The sequence below is a fragment of the Capricornis sumatraensis genome, chromosome 1, assembly GCF_032405125.1.
Source record: "Capricornis sumatraensis isolate serow.1 chromosome 1, serow.2, whole genome shotgun sequence".
NCBI lineage: Eukaryota > Metazoa > Chordata > Mammalia > Artiodactyla > Bovidae > Capricornis > Capricornis sumatraensis.
The window spans coordinates 51,579,886-51,600,620 of NC_091069.1; the positions used below are offsets into that span (position 1 = coordinate 51,579,886).

At 40.5% G+C, this 20,735-nt stretch overlaps 1 protein-coding gene across 5 annotated transcripts in view; it reads left to right on the plus strand.

Annotated features, from left to right (window-relative positions):
• Positions 1 to 20,735, plus strand: part of CTNNA2 (catenin alpha 2) — a 1,217,480-nt gene that overhangs the window by 898,054 nt on the left and 298,691 nt on the right. For all 5 annotated transcript variants that reach the window (XM_068988298.1, XM_068988291.1, XM_068988305.1 and 2 more), the window contains one exon: positions 5,509 to 5,589. In XM_068988298.1, coding sequence (XP_068844399.1) covers positions 5,509 to 5,589 — 81 coding nt within the window. The remainder of the gene's footprint in view (positions 1 to 5,508; positions 5,590 to 20,735) is intronic.

Genomic DNA, 20,735 nt, shown 5'->3' on the forward strand with positions numbered 1-20,735 from the left:
CAATTCCCTAACTTCCAGTCCTGTGTTTACCGTTACCCAGCTGCTCTAAACCAAAAAAACAAATATGGCACCCAACTCAACTGCAGTTTTTGAATTGCCTTCAGCCAAAGATTTGAAAGCTGGAGATACTAAATCGCAAATATTATACAAAGAGAATCTCAACTGCACAAAGGTGGAAATGCTAATATCCCTGGAATCCTCTGAGCCTGCAGATCAAACTATAGTTTGCTATAATCACCCTATAAGGAAGCTTTTATAAAAATAACTTATCTTCATGGTAGTCAAACCAATCCCTTCACATGGTAGAGAAAAGGCTGGCCATTCCACCCACTGTTCTCCTTGTACATGCCTTGCTATTTCTTGTCCTGGTGCTGCTTTGACCTTGCCACTTTCCTATCTGGGCTTCCCTGGTGGCTCAAATAGTAAAGAATCTGCCTGCAATGCCCAGACCTGGGTTTGATCCCTGGATTGGAAAGATTCCCTGGAGAAGGGAATGGCTACCCACTCCAGTATTCTTGCTTGGAGAATCCCATGGATAGAGGAGTTTTCCTATTCAGATTTTGCCCAGGACTTAAGGTCAGGCTAAATCCTCCCATCCCTCTGTGATATTACTTGACTTCCCAAATGCAGCATTTTCTTTTTCTGAGCATCTCGTTTAGCCCTGTAGGGAGCTAGTCTTTCTGCCTAGTTGTTAGTGTTGTTGGTCTCATGTTGGGATCACTGACTGGATTAGAAGTTCCTTGAGTGTAAGGATGTAACTCACTTTTTGTGTGTCCCTCTGCCCCCCCCCCCCCCCTCCACAGTGACCAAGACAGTTCCTTACACCTTAGGAACATATGCTATACACTTAGTTACACGTTACTGAAGCCAGGTGGAATATGGACTCCCACAAAATGTGTGTCTGTAACCACCCTACTTACAATCTTAAACATCTCAATTACCCCTGGCAATAGAGTTGCTGGATTTAGCACATAGAATTACAGAACACCCAGTTAAATTTGAAATTTAGGTAAGTAATGACATTTTTGAAAGTATAAATGCATCCTTTAATTTGCTAAGATTTAAAATTTAAAAATGTTATCTGACCTGTACTTACATAGGGCACTTCACTGGCCTCACCCGAATCCTGGTCCTATCAGAGCTTGCCTTTATTTCCAATTCTGATATTTGTTCAATGCTGATTTTTTGGCATTAATTTTGAGTTTCTAAAGTATGCATTAAATTATTATTTACCTTGATTCCTGAGTTCTTTGATGACTTCTTCCTCTTTATACCTGAGGCAAGTGCCTCACTCCCCTCACTCTGGTCCCACGTCTGGTCTAATCCTTATGGTCACCTTTGTGCAACAGTGATAAGGTTATGTCACCAGCAGAATACAGTGAACCCGGGGTCTGACATAGTGTTTGCTCAGAGATTATTTCATGTATTCCGTCTTATGTATTACTTTACGTATTATGTATTCTGTCTTGACTTTTATTTTTACATTGGAAAATTCAGTGAGCTGGTCTGCTTCTCTCATTCAGCTCAGTTCAGTTTAGTCACTCAGTCGTGTCTGACTCTTTGTGACCCCATGAACCACAGCAACGCCAGGCCTCCCTGTCCGTCACAAACTCCCAGAGTCCACCCAAACCCATGTCCATTGAGTCGGTGATGCCATCCAGCCATCTCATCCTCTGTTGTGCCCTTCTCCTCCCGCTCTCAATCTTTCCCATCATCAGGGTCTTTTCAAATGAATCAGCTCTTTTCATGAGGTGGCCAAAGTATTGGACCTTTAGCATCAGTCCTTCCAATGAACACCCAGGACTGATCTCCTTTAGAACGGACTGGTTGGATCTCCTTGCAGTCCAAGGGACTCTCAAGAGTCTTCTCCAACACCACAGTTCAAAACCATCAATTCTTCGGCGCTCAGCTTTCTTTATAGTCCAACTCTCACATCCATACATGACCACTGGAAAAACCATAACCTTGACTAGATGGACCTTATTCGGCAAAGTAATGTCTCTGCTTTTTAATATGATGTCTAGGTTGGTCATAACTTTCCTTCCAAGGAGTATACGTCTTTTAATTTCATGGCTGCAATCACCATCTACAGTGATTTTGGAGCCCAGAAAAATAAAGTCAGCCACTGTTCCCCCTGTTTCCCCATCTATTTCCCGTGAAGTAATGGGACCAGATGTCGTGATCTTCGTTTTCTGAATGTTGAGCTTTAAACCAACTTTTTCACTTTCCTCTTTCACTTTCATCAAGAGGCTTTTTAGTTCCTCTTCACTTTCTGCCATAAGGGTGGTGTCATCTGCATATCTGATGTTGTTGGTATTTCTCCCAGCAATCTTGTGGGAGAAATTCCAGCTTGTGCTTCCTCCAGCCCAGTGTTTCTCATGATGTACTCTGCATAGAAGTTCAATAAGCAAGGTGACCATATACAGCCTCAACATAGTCCTTTTCCTATTTGGAACCAGTCTGTTGTTCCATGTCCAGTTCTAACTGTTGCTTCCTGACCTGTATACAGGTTTCTTAAGGGGCAGGTCAGGTGGTGGTATTCCCATCTCTTTCAGAATTTTCCACAGTTTATTGTGATCCACATAGTCAAAGGCTTTGGCATAGTCAATAAAGCAGAAATAGATGTTTTTCTGGAACTCTCTTCCTTTTTCCATGAGCCAGCAGATGTTGTTAATTTGATCTCTTGTTCCTCTGCCTTTTGTAAAACCAGCTTGAACATCTAGAAGTTCACGGTTCATGTATTGCTGAAACCTGGCTTGGAGAATTTTGAGCATTGCTTCACTAGCGTATGAGATGAGTGCAGTTGTGCAGTAGTTTGAGCATTCTTTGGCATTGCCTTTCTTTGGGGTTGGAATGAAAACTGACCTTTTCCAGTCCTGTGGCCACTGCTGAGTTTTCCAAATTTGCTGGCATACTGAGTGCAGCACTTTCACAGCATCATCTTTCAGGATGTGAAATAGCTCAACTGTAATTCCATCACCTCACTAGCTTTGTTCGTAGTGATGCTTCCTAAGGCCCACTTGACTTCACATTCCAGAATGTCTGTCTCTAGGTGAGTGATCACACCATCATGATTATCTGGGTTATGAAGATCTTTTTTGTACAGTTCTTCTGTGTATTCTTGCCACCTCTTCTTAATATCTTTGCTTCTGTTAGGTCCATACCATTTCTGTCTTTTATTGAGCCTATCTTTGCATGAAATGTTCCCTTGGTATCTCTAATTATCTTAAAGAGATCTCTAGTCTTTCCCATTCTATTGTTTTCCTCTATTTGTTTGCATTGATCACTGAGGAAGGCTTTCTTATCTCTCCTCGCTATTCTTTGGAACTCTGCATTCAAATGGGAATATTTTTCCTTTTCTCCTTTGCTTTTTGCTTCCCTTCTTTTCACAGCTATTTGTAAGGCCTCCTCAGACAGCCATTTTGCTTTTGCATTTCTTTTTCTTGGGGATAGTCTTGATTCCTGTCTTCGTACAATGTCACAAACTCCATCCATAGTTCATCAGGCACTCTGTCTGTCAGATCTAGTCCCTTAAATCTATTTCTCACTTCCATTGTATAGTCATAAGGGATTTGATTTAAGTCATACCTGAATGGTGTAGTGGTTTTCTCCACTTTCTTGACCTCACAGTTGTTCAGTTTTCAAAGTAAATTCTTAATTACTCTCATGCATGGAAAAGGCTTAAGAAATCTGTGGTTCCAGAATGATCATGGTCCAGACCTCCATAAAAGTGCCTGTATTTTGAAGGAGACATCCTATTTGCAAGGAGCCAACCAAACAGAAAAGAAGCAGTTTTGGCTACCAAGTTAGTGTCTCACCTAACTTCACCAAGCACTGAAGTTATACCCCTGTGTGACAGCTGCCTTCAGATGATAAAGCAGCGCATTGTTCTTCTCCATATACTTTTGTTTCTTTGGAGCTAATTTTATGCTGATATTTCAGAGTTGTAGATGTTAGTCAATTTCTTTTAAGCTCTTTCTATTTATAAAATTAAGAGTGTATATCAGAGAGGTCAGCACTTGAGTTCAAGGAGTGGAAAATGGTAATGGGAATTTGTAGGATTTTTAAATGATTAAAAATGCATGCATATGCCCTGGTTTGGGCTTTTTCATGAAAATGCTATAGGATTACACATCAACCAACTGTTCATTCAGAGGAAAAAAAATTAATTAAATTAATTAAGCAACTTGTAGACAAGAGTAACTGGTTTAATTCTGTTGTTGTTCAGTCACTAAGTAATGTCTGACTTTTTGCACCCCCATGAACTGCAGCACACTAGGCTCCTTGTCTTTCACTATCTCTTGGAGCTTGCTCAAATTCATGTTCAAAATTTAGGTATATGTGAATTGGTTGTGTGTGTTTCAGCCTTGCACATCCAGGATTTTTCCAATGAAAGAGAACATCTAGAAATCTGTCAGATGTTAATTTCTATGGATCCTCAAAACATATCCTGTGAGACACAATTTATGACCTGGGATCTCATTTCATCATATATATAAGTTGCTGCAGAGACCTGCATGTTTTACAGAGACTGAGTATAAACAAGAATTGGCCTACCACTGGGACCATAAATACATTTGTAAGGTGTTTGACTAATGTTTAGATAATTTAATAGATTTGACAAAGATTTGGGGGACTATTTTCTCTTCAAAGGAAAATAATGCCATCCATAAAGTTATACAGAGCTTTTTATCCATGGGAATGTTGTTGCTGCTGTGGTTTTTTTACAAAAGATAATGGAGATTCCATTTGATTTGGTTTGTGTTACTACAGAAATGAAAAATTCAAAAAAAACAAAAACAAAAACAAAAAAACAAGGGAGGGGAAGGAATAGAAACTAAACTTCCAAACTTCCTGTGAATAATTTATCAAATACCATTACTATTATCTTTTGCTTTTGTCTCTGCTTGTTACAATCATAAGGGAAATTTTCCTTCTGGCCTCAAGCTGTGGGTCCCTTCTTATCATGTTTAGCATTGCAGTGCATGGCAGAACAGAGATTAAAACACTATGTTTTCTACTAAAGCACCTCTTGATTTTGATACAGAAATTACAAGAAGACTTGTGATACATTAGTATAAAATTCTGATCATTCTTTTTCTAGTTTTGTTTTATTATCTCAATAGTCTTCTATTCAGAAGAAATATATAATGAAAAAAAAACCACTTGTATTTGAAAGTAATAACAGAAACATCCTTGTATCTACTTAATTGTTGAATGTCTGGAGAAAGGAAGAAAACACAGATCTGCATGGAGTTGAATACAGACATATGTGTAACCATCTTGAGAATGTATTGGTTTTCATCAACTTTTAATCTTTATTTCAGAGAGATTAACTTTAGAGATCAAGTTATATTAACTGGGTATTGAAAAGAATCCTTTTTTTTTTTTTTAATGATTTGAACTCTACAACTCAAGTGTATTTCTTAGTTTTTTTTTAACCTTTAATGTCACTAACATTGAAATTTTCTAAATCTGAAATTATTATTATTTTTTTTTTCTTAATAGACTGGAAGAAAAGAAAAAGGAGATCCTCTAAACATTGCAATTGATAAGATGACCAAGAAAACAAGAGATCTAAGGAGACAGGTACTGTTTTGCTTTATAAGTGCCTGGTATTAATACTTAGTGGTGGTTTCTAAGAATGTCCTTTTTCAGACCTAATACTTAGCTTGCTGTTCTTTATAATATCTACATATACACAGAAACTTTTCATCAACAAATCAGTCTGCTGAGCAAACAGATGTAACAGGTGCAATGGTGGTGGTGATGAAAACAATCCCTAAGTCAGAAGAAGCAGACAGTGAGGGGAAACCCTCTCACTGACCAGACACAGTCTTCCTAGATGGAGAGAATTTCTGCCGTTTACATAGAGTCTTCAGTTTTTCAGACCTAGGGATGTGAAGCCCCAGTCTCTAATTTCTGCTAGCTCTTAGTAAAACTCCCAAGGCAATCAATGAATAAACAAGAGTGCCAATGGTTAATGTGAAATACAACTCTTAATCTGATGGGCTAATTAAGATCTCTGACCCAGGGTATTTCCTTGGGGACATAAATCTAGGGGAAAATTTGCTTATCAGATGATTGTTTGGGAAGCAGGGAAACCAAGCAAGGAAAGGTAGCTGGATGATTTAAATGGTTAAGGGCATCATTAGCCTGAAGGGTCCATGTTGGGGGAGGGGTGAGGAATCTCTAGTCAGGGCCCCTTTTCATTTTGAAAGGGCTACATGAACACAAGTACCCGTTTCTAGTACGTCTTATTTTCTGTGTTGCTATGGTGAGCTCCACTGTCTTCTGTAGTGTTCTTTTTGTGGAAGAAATGGTACCATCCATTAAGGAACTCCTTCTTGATTTCTCCCTCAGAGGCCTTATCTCTTGCTGTTAGCTTCTACATATATCCATCTCGTTCATTAAGTGTTGGTCGTCTGGGACCAACCTCTGCTCTGAGGCAACACCTGCTTTACTTTCAGCATCTGGAAAGCTGAACTGTCAGGGCTGCCTCATCTATCAATAATATTCATCCCTGCAGCATGTCAAGTACAGAGACGAGCAAACTGTCTGGGCAAGAATGGCCAAGGAGCAACTTAAAAAATGGTTTGAACAAAAGGAAGACACTGCTTCAGATCACTACTGTGCAGCTTTTCTGGGCTATTTTCAGGTTATCACCAGAAAGTACAGACACACTGATCTGGTGTTCTCTAGAAGGTACCACTACTACTACTACTAAGTCATGTCAGTCGTGTTCGACTCTGTGCGACCCCACAGATGGCAGCCCACCAGGCTCCTCTGTCCCTGGGATTCTCCAGGCAAGAACACTGGAGTGGGTTGCCATTTCCTTCTCCAGTGCATGAAAGTGAAAAGTGAAAGTGAAGTCGCTTAGTCGTGTCCAACTCTTTGCAACCCCATGGACTGTAGCCCACCAGGCTCCTCCGTCCATGGGATTTCCCAGGCAAGAGTACTGGAATGGGTTGCCATTGCCTTCTCCAGAAGGTACCACAATTAGTTCTAAAATATAAAGACTCTAGTTTGAGTGCCCAGCTAATAAGCTCTTTGGAAGTGAAAGTATTAGTCTCTCAGTCATGTCTGACTCTTCGTAACCCCAATGGACTGTAGCCCACCAGGCACCTCTGTCCATGGAATTCTCTAGGCAAGAATACTGGAGTGGGTAACCCTTTCCTTGTCTAGGGGATCTTTTCTGACCCAGGGATTGAATCCTGGTCTCTTGCATTGCAGGTTGATTCTTTACCATCTGAGCCACTAGGGAAGCCCAATAAACCTTTAGAGGAAAGTGTTTTCTTTTTATTTTATCTTGAAATAAGGGAGAATAAACATTGTCTTCTTAGGCATTAGTAGGTAATATTAAGAGAGAGTATGACCAGGTCTGCTTCTCCTTGCCCTTATCTTTCCATACAAAGTCCCCATCTGATATGAAATGATATTGGTGGTACTAATTGGGATTGAGGATGGTAGGCAACAGTGAGTCAGGTGTCTGGAGCTCAGGGTTTTACTTCTAGCTCTGCAACTAAATGGACCTTGTGACTGTGGATCCTTCGTCTCTTGGTCTCCTCTTACCTGTAAAGTAAGAAGCCAAACTAAGTCTGTAAACTCTTTGAATGAGTCCATTTATTTCCTCTGCCAGAAGTCCTATGCTTGATACTCACAGGTTTTAAAAGCAATGGGAAGGGAACAGGCTTCTCTAGGGTTTGCCTTTGGCTGGATTGTCAACCAGGCTTCCCAGGTGGTGCTAGTGATAAAGAACCCACCTGCCAGTGTAGGAGATATAAGAGATGTGGGTTTGATTCCTGGGTTCAGATGATCTCCTGGAGGAGGACATGGCAACCCACTCTAGGATTCTTGCCTGTATTTTGCCAGTATTCTTGACAAAGGAGTCTGGGGGACTATAGTCCATAGTGTCACAAAGAGTCAGACACAACTGAAGCAACTTAGTACACGGGCATACAGGTTGTCGACCAGGCAAAGTTCATGAAATGAGTCTTCTTACCTCCCTATCTAGGTCTTAATAGGGACCATTCTTTTACATTCTGGGGCCAGCACTTAAGTTCTCTTTACTCATGGCCTGTCACAAGAATTTTTTTTGTCTTACTAGGAAGGAATGGATACAGTAGTTTTTACCTTGATGCTACAATTCTCAGAAAAGTGTTGACTCTTTTTAGCTTTGGACATCAGTGAAATTTGAAGATGGACTTCATGGCACAGAAATTTTAAATGCTTTGGTGACAAGATCTTTGAAGAGCTTCCTTTATGGTGGCATTAGAAGGAATATGCCATGCCCTCAAATCATTCCATGTATAACTTTTTTTTTTCTGCTCACCTTTCCCAGAGATTGAGAGGACTAAGAGTGAGAGAGAGTTGTTTTATGATAATCAGATCCAACAGTTATGGCATAATTTCACACCACATTCCTGAATTTGGCTCAAACAGCCTTCTCTACCCCAATATGCCTTTCTAGAACTAAGATGGTCTCCATCTGTCAGTTCCATCCCAATCCATATGTTGAAATATTTTAATCTCTTTTCCCTATCTCTTCTGTTTCTCCATGCACACCTGTACTGGTACAAAACCTTTCCTGAGCTGAACAGAAGCTACCTAGCATTTCTGCAGATAGAACATGCAAGGAGTCTGATTAGCTTGGCTCAGGTAGATGTTCAATTTAGATGTGGATAGCTAGTTAATTGGATTAACAAAATTTGATCTGAATCTCAGATATGTGATGGCCCAGGGCCTCCCTGGTGGCTTAAACAGGAAAAAAGTCTGCCTGCAATGCAGGAGACAAGGGTCCAATCCCTAGGACAGGAAGATCCCCTGGAGAAGGGAATGGCAACCCCCTCTGATATTCTTGACTGGAGAATTCCATGGACAGATCCTGGTGGGCTATAGTCCATGGGGTTGCAAAGAGACATGACTGAGCAACTAAACACACACAGTGAATGCTAGTGGTTCAAATGAAAACTGAAACACTTTCTGTTCCTTTAATTATGGACAGGCCTTTGTTAGAAAAGATTCTAAGTGAAAACCCTCAGCGATCCAACTCTAGTTCCCTGTAAACCTATATTCCTTTATACAATATTTAGAGAAATAAAATCACAGGCTGAAATCAAAGAAAAATATTTCTGATCACTTTCATAAGTTCCCACTCTTTGCGCCTCTTCTCTTTTCCTCATAGCGCCAAGGTTGGGCAGTGTTCTTGAGAAGGTGATGCTGGGCTTGCAAAGTTCTAGTCACCAAATTAAAAAGAAATAAAGTCAATTATGATCATTATCTTGGACTTGCCTAATGAAAGAAAGTAGGCTTAAATCTGTAGACATTTGAAAAAAAAGTCAAGTAATTGAATAATAAGATTTTCTGTTTTAAGTAGAATTTTCTAGTAAGTAGAGCTCTTTTTTTTTTTTTTTTTTTTCCCCAGGCAGTATGTCCCAAGTAACTGGAGAGTCATAAATTGTGAGAAAGGTTGCAGGAACCCAAGGGCATTATTTTAACTGATTGGCATGGATCCATGTTGCCAATTAACCCCAAGAGAGTGGGCAGTGGTAGAACAGAATCCTTTTAGGAGTATTTTGTTTGGAGTTAAAAATGGATTTAGGGGCTATAACTGCCAGCTTTAAGCATTATGTTTTAATTTTAGAGCTGTGGGCACAGTATGCCCCACGTCTGAGCTATTGTCACTGCTGTGTTTCTGGAATCAGCCCATTATAAAACAAAAGCTTTTGGCTGAGTCCCTGCTTGAGTACCTAGTAGCCCACATGGTCTATTTATCCCATAGAGAGGACCCAGTTGGTGTCTGCCAGCTGGTCCTCATGCCTCCCTTCTATATGCCACCTGTGAACTATTCTAGGCATGGCCTCTTGGTTTTCCTTACGCTTATAGTGATGTTGGTTTATCCTGATTGTTATTGTGGTCCTCGTGTTAGTCTTTCTCTCCCCCCAAGTTGATAAGCAAATCGGGACTCAAATGTTTTCCTATGAGAAGCTAATAACAGTAATCATAACATGGTAGTGTGTTGCTAAACTTAGCAGCTCTCTCTTATTCCTCAAACCAATCAATGGCCTAATTCTTATTCCATCACCCTTAATAGTTATCACAATAATTCCAGCAATGAGATGCAGTGTCAACTTGAGAAAAGTGTCAATTTTGCTGTCACAATCAAAACATGTATAGAATGCTTTTACACTGGAATGCAAACTTAATAGAATGGATTATACAATAAAGGATTAAAAACAAACGAACAAAACTAGTCACTGGATGGTTTGTTAAAGGTCGATTTATCAACACCCTGGCTCCAGATAGGACTTCAGAAAAAGCTCACTAGATTAATAAGATATAGTTACAGCTGAAGATTCCTCAGGTGTCCCTTTTGTGACCCAGTTCCTTAAGTAAAAACTGGCTAAAGGTGGGCAGTCATCAGCCCAAGTTTGTAAAATCACTGTCCACGAAAATGTAAACTAAATTATAGCTGACATGTATGGAGTCCTTACATTGTGCCAGGCACTGTTCGATGCTCTTTCTATAAATGGACTGCATTTAATCCTCATTCAGCCCTCTAAGATAGAATGAGCTGTCACCATGCCCATTTCACAGATGAGGACATGAAACCAGATAATGAACCCATGGTGACACCAAGTGGGGATGCCTGCAGGTCCCTGTCCAGGCAGTCTGGCTATGGCATCTTGACTCTTAGCCCTTCCCCATGCTAGCAATCCAAAGATCCAGCAGATGCAGTTGGGTCCCCCACATGCTATTCTCCTCTGGGGGAGGCAGTGGGGAAGAAAGACGGTTCACATAATATGTAGAAATGCTTTGTTGTTTTCAGCAGCACCTTTACTACTGTGGGGTTGGGAATGGCTGAAGAAATAATGAAAGTGTTAGTCGCTCAGCTGTTGCGACCCTGTGGACACCCCTGCCAGGCTCCTCTGTCCATGGAATTCTCTAGGCAAGAATACTGGAGTGGGTAGCCATTCCCTTCTCCAGGAGATCTTCCTGACTCAGGGATTGAACCCAGATCCCCTGCATTGCAGACAGATTCTTTACTGTCTGAGACACCAGGGATGAGTGACATATATGTAACTCAGACAGAAAAAACATCTGTGGTGCATGTTGAAAATAGGGTTCTAGTTTGTGATGGGATATCATCTCTCAGGTCTCCAGCTGTTACGGTTCACTGGATCTTTTCAAAAACTGCTATTATGTTTAGGTAGCTGGCTTCTCAAAGCATGAATTATAGACTTTCCAAAACATTTACAGCAAAAAGGAATTTTAAGGCATTCAATTCTTTTTCTCACATCTGTTCATGATGGGGCCAATTATTTTTAGATTCATTGTAAGAAAACATTTTGAAATCATTTATTTCCAGACTTGAAGCTGCCTTTCCTCATAAGGATCTGAGGCTATCTATATGGCTACAATTTAAAAATTATGAAACAAAATATTGGTTTCCTCCAAACCTTAAGGTTTGTGTTCTTCACACTGAAAACCTATGTCAGAGCTAATAATCCTGGTCAGATTGCCTTGCTTCTGTAAAAATGTAGAGACCAGAAAATAATCATACAGCAATTGGTGTTTGAAATATAGAACATAAACAATTCTGAGACAGCTGAACACAAATGGCATCAGAAACACCAAAATCAGAATCAAAGAGACCAGAAGGAGAAGGGCAGAGGAAGGGCAGGGCCCATGAGCACTCTGAAAGGCTGTCTCTGGACAAGCCCTTTGATCACAGGTTGTATACTCAATCTCTCTCTAATTTAGGAAAATCCCATTACAGTAGCCCTGAATGTCAGGCCACTACGTACTTATTTGTCTCCTGGAAAACACTCATTAGGCCAGGTTAAAGGTACATGATTTTATCTATTGCAAATAGTTCTTAAAATATCACTATCGGCAATCTCTTCCCTTATAAAGACACTGTTCAAATCATGGGTTAATTGACTCCTGTGAGCCAGCATGTGGTTGATGGGTCACACATGAATACAGTCTTGGGGAGGATACCAAGCTTGACCTCTTTCTCACCAGTGAGTCCAGATCACAGGAAAAGTCCAATAGCTTGATCAATATCGATTAATCAAATAACACACTGTGCAGAGGAATCTGTAACACATGTATGAGTAGGAAACTGCTCAATTAAGTGGAAGCTTCAACTACTGATTTATTCTCTTCTGCTGATTTTTTCATGCCCCAGAAGTCAAGGAAAAGTTGGATGGAGAAGGATACATAGCATTGCCTGAGTCTCAAAACATTCAAGAGAATGTGTGCTTTTGGTTTTATCTTGGACACCCGCTGTTCTAGGCAATAAGAGTGCCAGGCCCCCCCCGCAAAAAAATTTTTAAGCTGAATTTTATTTTTAATTAATTTTTTTTTTAAGTTTGTCTTTGGCTGCATTGGGTCTTTGTCACTGTTCAGATTTTCTCTAGTTGCAGAGTGTGGGCTTCTCATTGCAGTGGCTTCTTTTGTTGGGGAGCACGGGCTCTGGGGTGCACGGGCTTCAGTAGTTATAGCTTGTGGGTTCCATAGTTGTGGTACACAGGCTTAGTTGCCTGCAATATGTGGTATCTTCCCCAACCAGAGATCAAACCCATATCCCCAATACTAGCCGGTGAATTCTTTACTGCTGGACCCCGGGGACTCTCCTAGGCAGAATCTTAATCCTGACACTGGAAGATCCACTCTAGGATTATAAAAAAAGTTCTATCATATTTTCCAGGATGAAATACCTAAGCAGGGAAATTTGGAAAATTTTCAAAAACGGTGATTCAAATAAGGATTTTTCTTTTCTTTTCTCTCTCTCTCTCTCTCTTTTTTTAAGAATGTCATTTAAGCTTACCAGAACATTTCAGAACACTGACTGACCTGACTGAGTGAGGTTGATCCATATATATTGTTGGAGGCTATGTTCAGGCTGAAGTTTTCTATGCAAAACAGACGCTAAAAGGGAGATAATTTTCAAATGTGTTTTGCAAGATTTTGCCACTATGGCCTGAATTGAGCTTCTTTGGAGAGCTGATGATAGCAGCTAATCGCCTTCATTCTGACAATGTATTTAGTGGATATTTGCAGCCAGCTTTTGGTCAAATATATCTTGTTCCATTTGACCTCTCCTTGCTGAGGTCACCTTTTATTACTTGAAATGGCTCCTGGCATCCTTTTCTCAGGGGAAATTTCCATCAGGACAGCTGATTTTTTTTATCTTACTATTTCCCAAGGGGGCTGGATGAATCTGAGATTTGGAAAGTGGTGGAAGCCCTGGTTTGCTGTAGGATCTAAGCACTTTGTATCTTCCTAGCTGCCGGGGATATCACAGGGGATGTTTGAGGGAATTCACCATTGCTCTTTGCTTGGGCAGGAAATTGTGATGAATGATGCTGAAAACTCAGCCTGTGTGCACTGGTGCTGAATAAGTCTTGGAGATAGAGCTTTGAGTGAAGTAGAAAAAGATAGTTTTATTCCTTTGTCAGGCAAAGGGGGACACGGATAGCTCCTGCCCTCAAAAAACTGTGTCCCAACCTGTGGTATTTGGTGAAGAGTTTTATAGCAATAGCTCAAAGTCAGGGCTGCTGATAAGGATCAAAGTGTGTGCAGGGCCTTCATTTCTTTAATTTGGCCTCAGATGGTCTCCTGATGAGCTTCTGTGGTTCTCAAGGTTACCAAATTGTGGCCTTCTCTCTGGAATGAAGAATGCTCATCAAGTAGCTAATAACATCTTCTATTTGCTGGGGGTTTTACTTCTGCAGAAGAGCTCAAAGGTTTTGCTATGTGTGTCTCCTGAGGTGGAACCAGGATCCTGCCCCAAGGCTGCACTATTGTTTGTTGATTGTTCCTCCCTTGTCTGCATTCTCATCCCTTCTCTTATTAGCAGCAGTTTGAACTTGCCATCCAAAAAAAAAAAAAACACCTCTCTTGCTTTTCCGATGAAAAAAAACAAGAGAGTTCCAGAAAAACATCTACTTCTGCTATATTGACTACACCAAAGCCTTTGACTGTGTAGATCCCAACAAACTGTGGAAAAGTCTTAAAGAGATGGGAATACCAGACCACCTGACCTGCCTCCTGGGAAATCTGTATGCAGGTCAAAAGCAACAGTTAGAACTGGACATGGGACAATAGATTGGTTTCAAATTGGGAAAGGAGGCTGTATATTGTCACCATGCTTATTTAACTTATATGCAGAGTACATCATGAGAAATGCTGGGCTAGATGAAGCATAAGCTGAAATCAGGATTGCCGGGAGAAATATCAATAACCTCAGATATGCAGATGACACCACCCTTACGGCAGAAAGCAAAGAACTAAAAAGCCTCTTGATGAAAGTGAAAGAGGAAAGTGAAAAAGTTGGCTTAAAACTCAACATTGAGAAAACTAAGATCATGGCATCCAGTTCCATCACTTCATGGCAAATAGATGGGGAAATAACGGAAAGAGTAACAGAATTTTTATTTTTTTTGACTCCAAAGTCACTGCAGATGGTAACTGCAGCCTTGACATTAAAAGACACTTGCTCCTTGGAAGAACAGCTATGACCAACCTAGATAGCATATTCAAAAGCGGAGACATTACTTTCCCAACAAAGCTCCATCTAGTCAAAGCTATGGTTTTTCCAGCGGTCATGTATGGATGTGAGTGTTGGACTGTAAAGAAAGCTGAGTGCCAAAGAATTGATGCTTTTGAACTGTGGTGTTGGAGAAGACTCTTGAGGGTCCCTTGGACTGCAAGGAGATCAGTCCTGGGTGTTCATTGGAAGGACTGAAGCTGAAGCTGAAACTCCAATGTTTTGGCCACCTGATGCGAAGAACTGGCTCATTGGAAAAGACCCTGCTGCTGGGCGAGATTGAAGACAGGAGAAGGGGATGACAGAAGATGAGATGGTTGGATGGCATCACTAACTCTGTGGACATGAGTTTTAGTAGGCTCCGGGAGTTGGTGATGACAGGGAGGCCTGGCATGCTGCAGTCCATGTGGTCGCAATGAGTTGGACATGACTGAGTGACTGAACTGAACTGAAGTGAACTTGCCATTGGAACTCAGGGAAAGTCTTAGAGGTTGAAGCCTAAACAAGAAACAGGGGACACAGAAAGACTTCTGAGCCCAGGAGCCCCAACAGGGTCCTGCTCAATTTCATGAAGGTGATGTTGGTTGTAATATTCATCTGTTTACTTTGTATCTTCTTAACCAATCTTCGTCTTCCTTCTTTTCTGAATGAAATTTCCAGAATACGTTAAAACTAAATCCTTACCCTTCCTCCACCCTGTATTACTGCATGCTCCCCACTATGATCAACTTTCAAGAAGGTTCTTACCTTGTGCAATTTCTTCCATTATCTTTCCCTAAATTCCCGCTAACTGTGTTTTGAGTGCACTCCTTCTTCTCCATTACCATTGGCACTGCTTAGCTGCTTTTCAAAAAATGATCTCACAGCCTCACAACCAGTGACTTGACCCCAGACTCCCTGCCTACAGCTCAGTGTAGCTCCAGCAGTATTTTAGGCCAGTCTTCCCACATCTTCATTACTTTGCACTTGATGTTACTTCTGCCTTGAATGCCCCTTTCCTTCATTTATCTTCTTTTTCCAGGAAAATTCACAGTTTTTCCAAATGCCCTCTCTCTCTTTTTTTTTCCTTTTAGGAAAATTTGCAATTTTTCCTACAAGGCTTAGCTTAAATGTTACCTGATCATCACAACTTTATTCAATTTTTATAAACAGGGTTTATCCAGTAGGCTCCTAAAGCATTTCAAATACCTTTATTATGACACTTTTTGCTGTAGATTTAAGTTGTTTATGTGTTTTTGCCTATGCCCATGACCTAATATTCTTTGTTTCCTCAAGGCATATCTTAGTGCCCAAAATAAAGTAAGTTGCCACCACACAAATGATGAAAGGATGGAGAATCTGTATCTAGCCAACCTAGAAGTATCCCAATCATCAAATTTCCTCTGTTCTAAACTCTCATCAATAACCTCAGATATGCAGATGACGCCACCCTTATGGCAGAAAGTGAAGAGGAACTAAAAAGCCTCTTGATGAAAGTGAAAGAGGAGAGTAAAAAAGTTGGCTTAAAGCTCAACATTCACAAAACGAAGATCATGGCATCCGGTTCCATCACTTCATGGGAAATAGATGGGGAAACAGTGGAAACAGTGTCAGACTTTATTTTTTCGAGGCTCCAAAATCTCTGCAGATGGTGACTGCAGCCATGAAATTAAAAGACGCTTACTCCTTGGAAGAAAAGTTACGACCAACCTAGATAGTATATTCAAAAGCAGAGACATTACTTTGCCGACTAAGGTCTGTCTAGTCAAGGCTATGGTTTTTCCTGTGGTCATGTATGGATGTGAGAGTTGGACTGTGAAGAAGGCAGAGCACCGAAGAATTGGTGCTTTTGAACTGTGGTGTTGGAGAAGACTCTTGAGAGTCCCTTGGACTGCAAAGAGATCCAACCAGTCCATTCTAAAGGAGATCAGCCCTGGGATTTCTTTGGAAGGAATGATGCTAAAGCTGAAACTCCAGTACTTTGGCCACCTCATGTGAAGAGTTGACTCATTGGAAAAGACTCTGATGCTAGGAGAGATTGTTGGCAGGAGAAGAAGGGGACGACAGTGGATGAGATGTCTGGATGGCATCACTGACTCGATGGATGTGAGTCTGAGTGAACTCCGGGAGATGGTGATGGACAGGGAGGCCTGGAGTGCTGCGATTCATGGGGTCACAAAGAGTCGGACACAACTGAGCAACTGAACTGAACTGAAACTCTCATGTCTTTGGTTCTGTTGTTTGAAGAGCAAGATTTGTTAACTTAAAAAGTCAATTTTTACTGTGATAATAGCTTTCTCCATTTTAAGAGAGAGTTTCTGTGCTTTAACCCAGGTGTTTCCTATTACTGAGCTGACTTTAGAAAAGTTCAGCTTAAGAACCTGCCAAAATGCAGATACCAGGTATCTCCTGTTTTTCGAAAGTCTGTTTATGACTTTTATGAAAAGCCTACATTAGTTTCTGTTTTTGCTAGCTGAAAGGAATTGGAGGATTTTTGCTCTTACAAAGAAAGGTGAATGTAAAAATCTGTCCAGCATTTTACAGCCAGCTCTTACACAGGCAGTGGGCACTGGAATCAGCAAGAGTAGCGCCACCAAGCTCCTTCCCTGGGAACTACACTCAACATCTCCGCATCCAGCTACCAAAGCTTTGAACTGTGTCTGTCGGCATTTGTGCTTTTATCCTGATGTGTTTTGTGCATCCATTGGTAAGATACCTCATAAGGTGATTGCTTCTTCAGTCTACAGCATGTAATCTTACAAAAGGTTTCATGAGCATCTGTACTTTTGGATAGTGAGAGAAACCTGTATATGGCTCCATCTTGAGATTCTAATTTCATGTAGCAGTGGCAAGTTAAATGCTATATTGCAATAAGCTTTCCAGATAATTTTGATGTTCTGGCAAGTTTAAATTTCACTGCTTTTGTTTCTGGTGGGGGGAACTTTTATGTCTCACCATCATTCTTTGGAAGATTTCGTGAAGCCCTGCAACCTGTCTCCATTTGGCATCTTCTATCTAACTTCATAGATACAATACCTGTTTTGAGGGAGGGAGAATACATGCTTGAGCCTCTTCTTCCCATGGGCCAGGATTAGAAATGGATGGTCTGATTGTTCACTGTGCTGTATTGAAGGGCTTGGCAAGATCTGTGCTTTCTGGGGCAGGGCCAGGAGGAGGGGGAGAGGAATGAGGCAGTAGTAGCCTACAGCACAAAATTTCAGGAAGAACCAAACAACTAAGTAATCAAGATAAATAATATCTTTATGCAATATTTTAGAAAATCGAAATTAATGCAAAAAAGTTCATGACGAGTATCTTACCAACATTGTAAGTTAACACAGGATCAGTAATAGGGCAGTGCTGAGCTTTACTGAAACCTGAAGCAAAAGAGAAAACCAGCAATACTGATCTTGTTTTTATTTACAGTGTTGCTATTTTGTTTATGATGGGTGATTCTCCTTAGTCTTGGCTCTGCTCCAGAGCTTCTAGCTCTTAATGTCTTTACTGCACCTGCTGTATGAAAAAGTTTCCCCCCACAGTCTCAAAGTCAGGTGGTTTTCTTTCTTTTTTTCCTATGTTAGTGGCAAAAGGGCTGACTTTTAAATTTTACAAAGAGATGACACCTTGGACTCCAGATCTGAAGACTTATTTGAATTGTGGTGTCTTTTAGGTTGCCTTGCTCCAAATGCATTTTTTTTCGATGTTTATCACCATGACACGACATTTTTTTTTTTTTAATGACACTCTGAAGTGCTTCAGAGAAAATGGAGAGCATTTTAATACTGCTGATTTACTTTTTCAGGTCTACAGTAATTTCCTTACTACCTAATTATAAGGCTCAGCTTAATTTACTCTACACATAATGTTTACTGATGCACATATGGTGCCACATTTCAGGAAACTGTACCCAAAACAGGTATTTTTGTCAGACTGGAGCATGGACAATTTCCTTCATGTACAGAAAAACAGCTCAGAAATTTAATCATCTGAACAAAGCCTGTCCCCCAATGAGAGGAAGAGAAATCACACTCATCTTTAACTTCAGAAAGAAGGATACAGTCTCTTTAAATGCTTATTTTAAAAGTTGAATGATGATTATCTGTGTATAAAGATTTATAGTTACCCCCAGAATCAAAGGAGAGTAGGAGGAGGGGGAAAGGAGTGACAGGATAGAAAAGCAATAGTGTCTTCTGGGCTTATTTCTCAACCAGCTTTTCTCTTTGAAGAAAAGAAGATGGGTTCAGTGGGGGTCATGGACTCATAAACTCTTAGAAGTAGAAGGGACCTCTGAGATCTTTTCTCAGGGCAGAATTTCTTCCTTCAGCATCCAAAGACCCCCTGCAACAGCCTCTGCTTTAGTAATGGGAGATTATCCCTTTACCCAGCATCTGGTACAATTACTGGGCAATTTTAGTAGCTAGCAAATTGAATTAAGATCAGTGATTTTGTAATTATCAAATTGTTGGGTTTGTGCTGCAAAACTTATTTTTTTCTACTTTGTCTAGGCTTAAGGCCCAAATAAAAATTTCAGTAAAAGACTTCCCTGATGGTTCAGTGGCTAAGACTTCACGCTCCCAATGCCGGTGGCCTGGATTCTATCCTTGTTTAGGTAACTAGATCCCACATGCCCCATCTAAGGGTTTGCATGGCAAAATGAAAGGATCCCGCATGTTGCAATGAAGATTGAAGAAGTGTCCATGCGCTGTAACTAAGACCTGGCATAGACAAGCAAATAAATAAATATACATGAAAAATGAAAAAACACATAATTTGTATGCTCTAAACGGTGGGGGGAGCTTCAGTAAAGAATTCTATTTAAATAGAGTTCCAAAAACCTACAAATTAGTGACCATCGTTACACATGAATTTGTGGCTTCACAGTCACTTGGCTTGCCTTTCTGTAGCTCTGAGTGCTAGAAGTGGTTAGGCTTAGAAACTGGGCAGCTGTTGCTATCCTGTCATTGAGAGCTGAAGTAGCCAACTCTTTTAACCATCTGATCCACTGCTCCTATTTCTACCTGGGTGTATATGAAGGTCAAAAAAGCAAAATTGAACCCACTGAAACTGTTTGACATTTGTTTAGCTAGTGTCCATTCTCTCTTATCTGATGCATTATAATTTGATTCTAAAAGCTGTCATTATCAAAAAGATTTTATTTTTACAGGGTAGCATTTTGAAATTCTGACAGTGAACTTACATTTCTTACCAATATAAAGCTGGCAAGTTAGTGAATCCATGTGAGCTAATTCTGAAGCCTGTCCTTTTAATGACTACAGTTGTTCAAGTTGATATACTTTGGACTTATTTTATAGCTTTTATTAAAATTCCATTACTGGGAAGGCTATAAGGTAAATATCAATTCATAATATCTTAAGACCCTCAATAATAATCAAAATAATAGCCTTCCTGTTTAACATCCCTGATTTTTTTCTTCCTTAAACCACCCATATCTGTGGTCAACCCCATGCAAGACACTGAACCATGAAAGAGATTTTGATAATTACTTTCCTAATTAATCATAAGAGGGAAAAGTAAAGGACTTTTATCTTAGTTGGAGTGGGGGATGGCTGATTAAATGCAGACAGAGAAACTAGCCAACTTGCCTGGTATATTCAGTAAGAAAGCGATGGATGAATTTTTGCCCCAGTGTTCCAGGATAGGAGAAGAACCATTTGTCCTGAGGACTTTGGTGACAGGAGGGGATTTTCCATCTGATCCAACCATAAGTGCTTGTCAGAAGTTTGAGTGGATAACCAGTCTCAGCCCTCTCTTCTCTCATACCAGTTTTTTGCTTTTTTCAGGAGTGTATCAATCCTGTTAACTCTTAAGGGCAGGACTTCTATATCTTTATTTGATTCCTTCAATTTCAGTGAAGATCAAGCTGTTTTTAAACAGCTGCAATCGGAGTTGCAGCTACATGAAGAGGGTGACAGAGAAGTTGAAGAGCACCTTTGGTTACAGCGAGCTGGGTGGTCCGGGCACTGACCGTGGGCAAGGGAGGGCTCAGAGTCACAGGGGCAGGAAGAAGGCAACACTAACCTAGCGTGACTGAGCAGATTTCCCTCAGCTCCCCCTTTGAAATCTGAAGGCTTAGATCAGTGTGGCCCTGAGGCTATATCCATAGATGCCAGAATAAGCGGGTGAAAGTAGATCTCTTGTGACTTTCATTGTGTCTGTATATTACCATAGCAACAAGCTT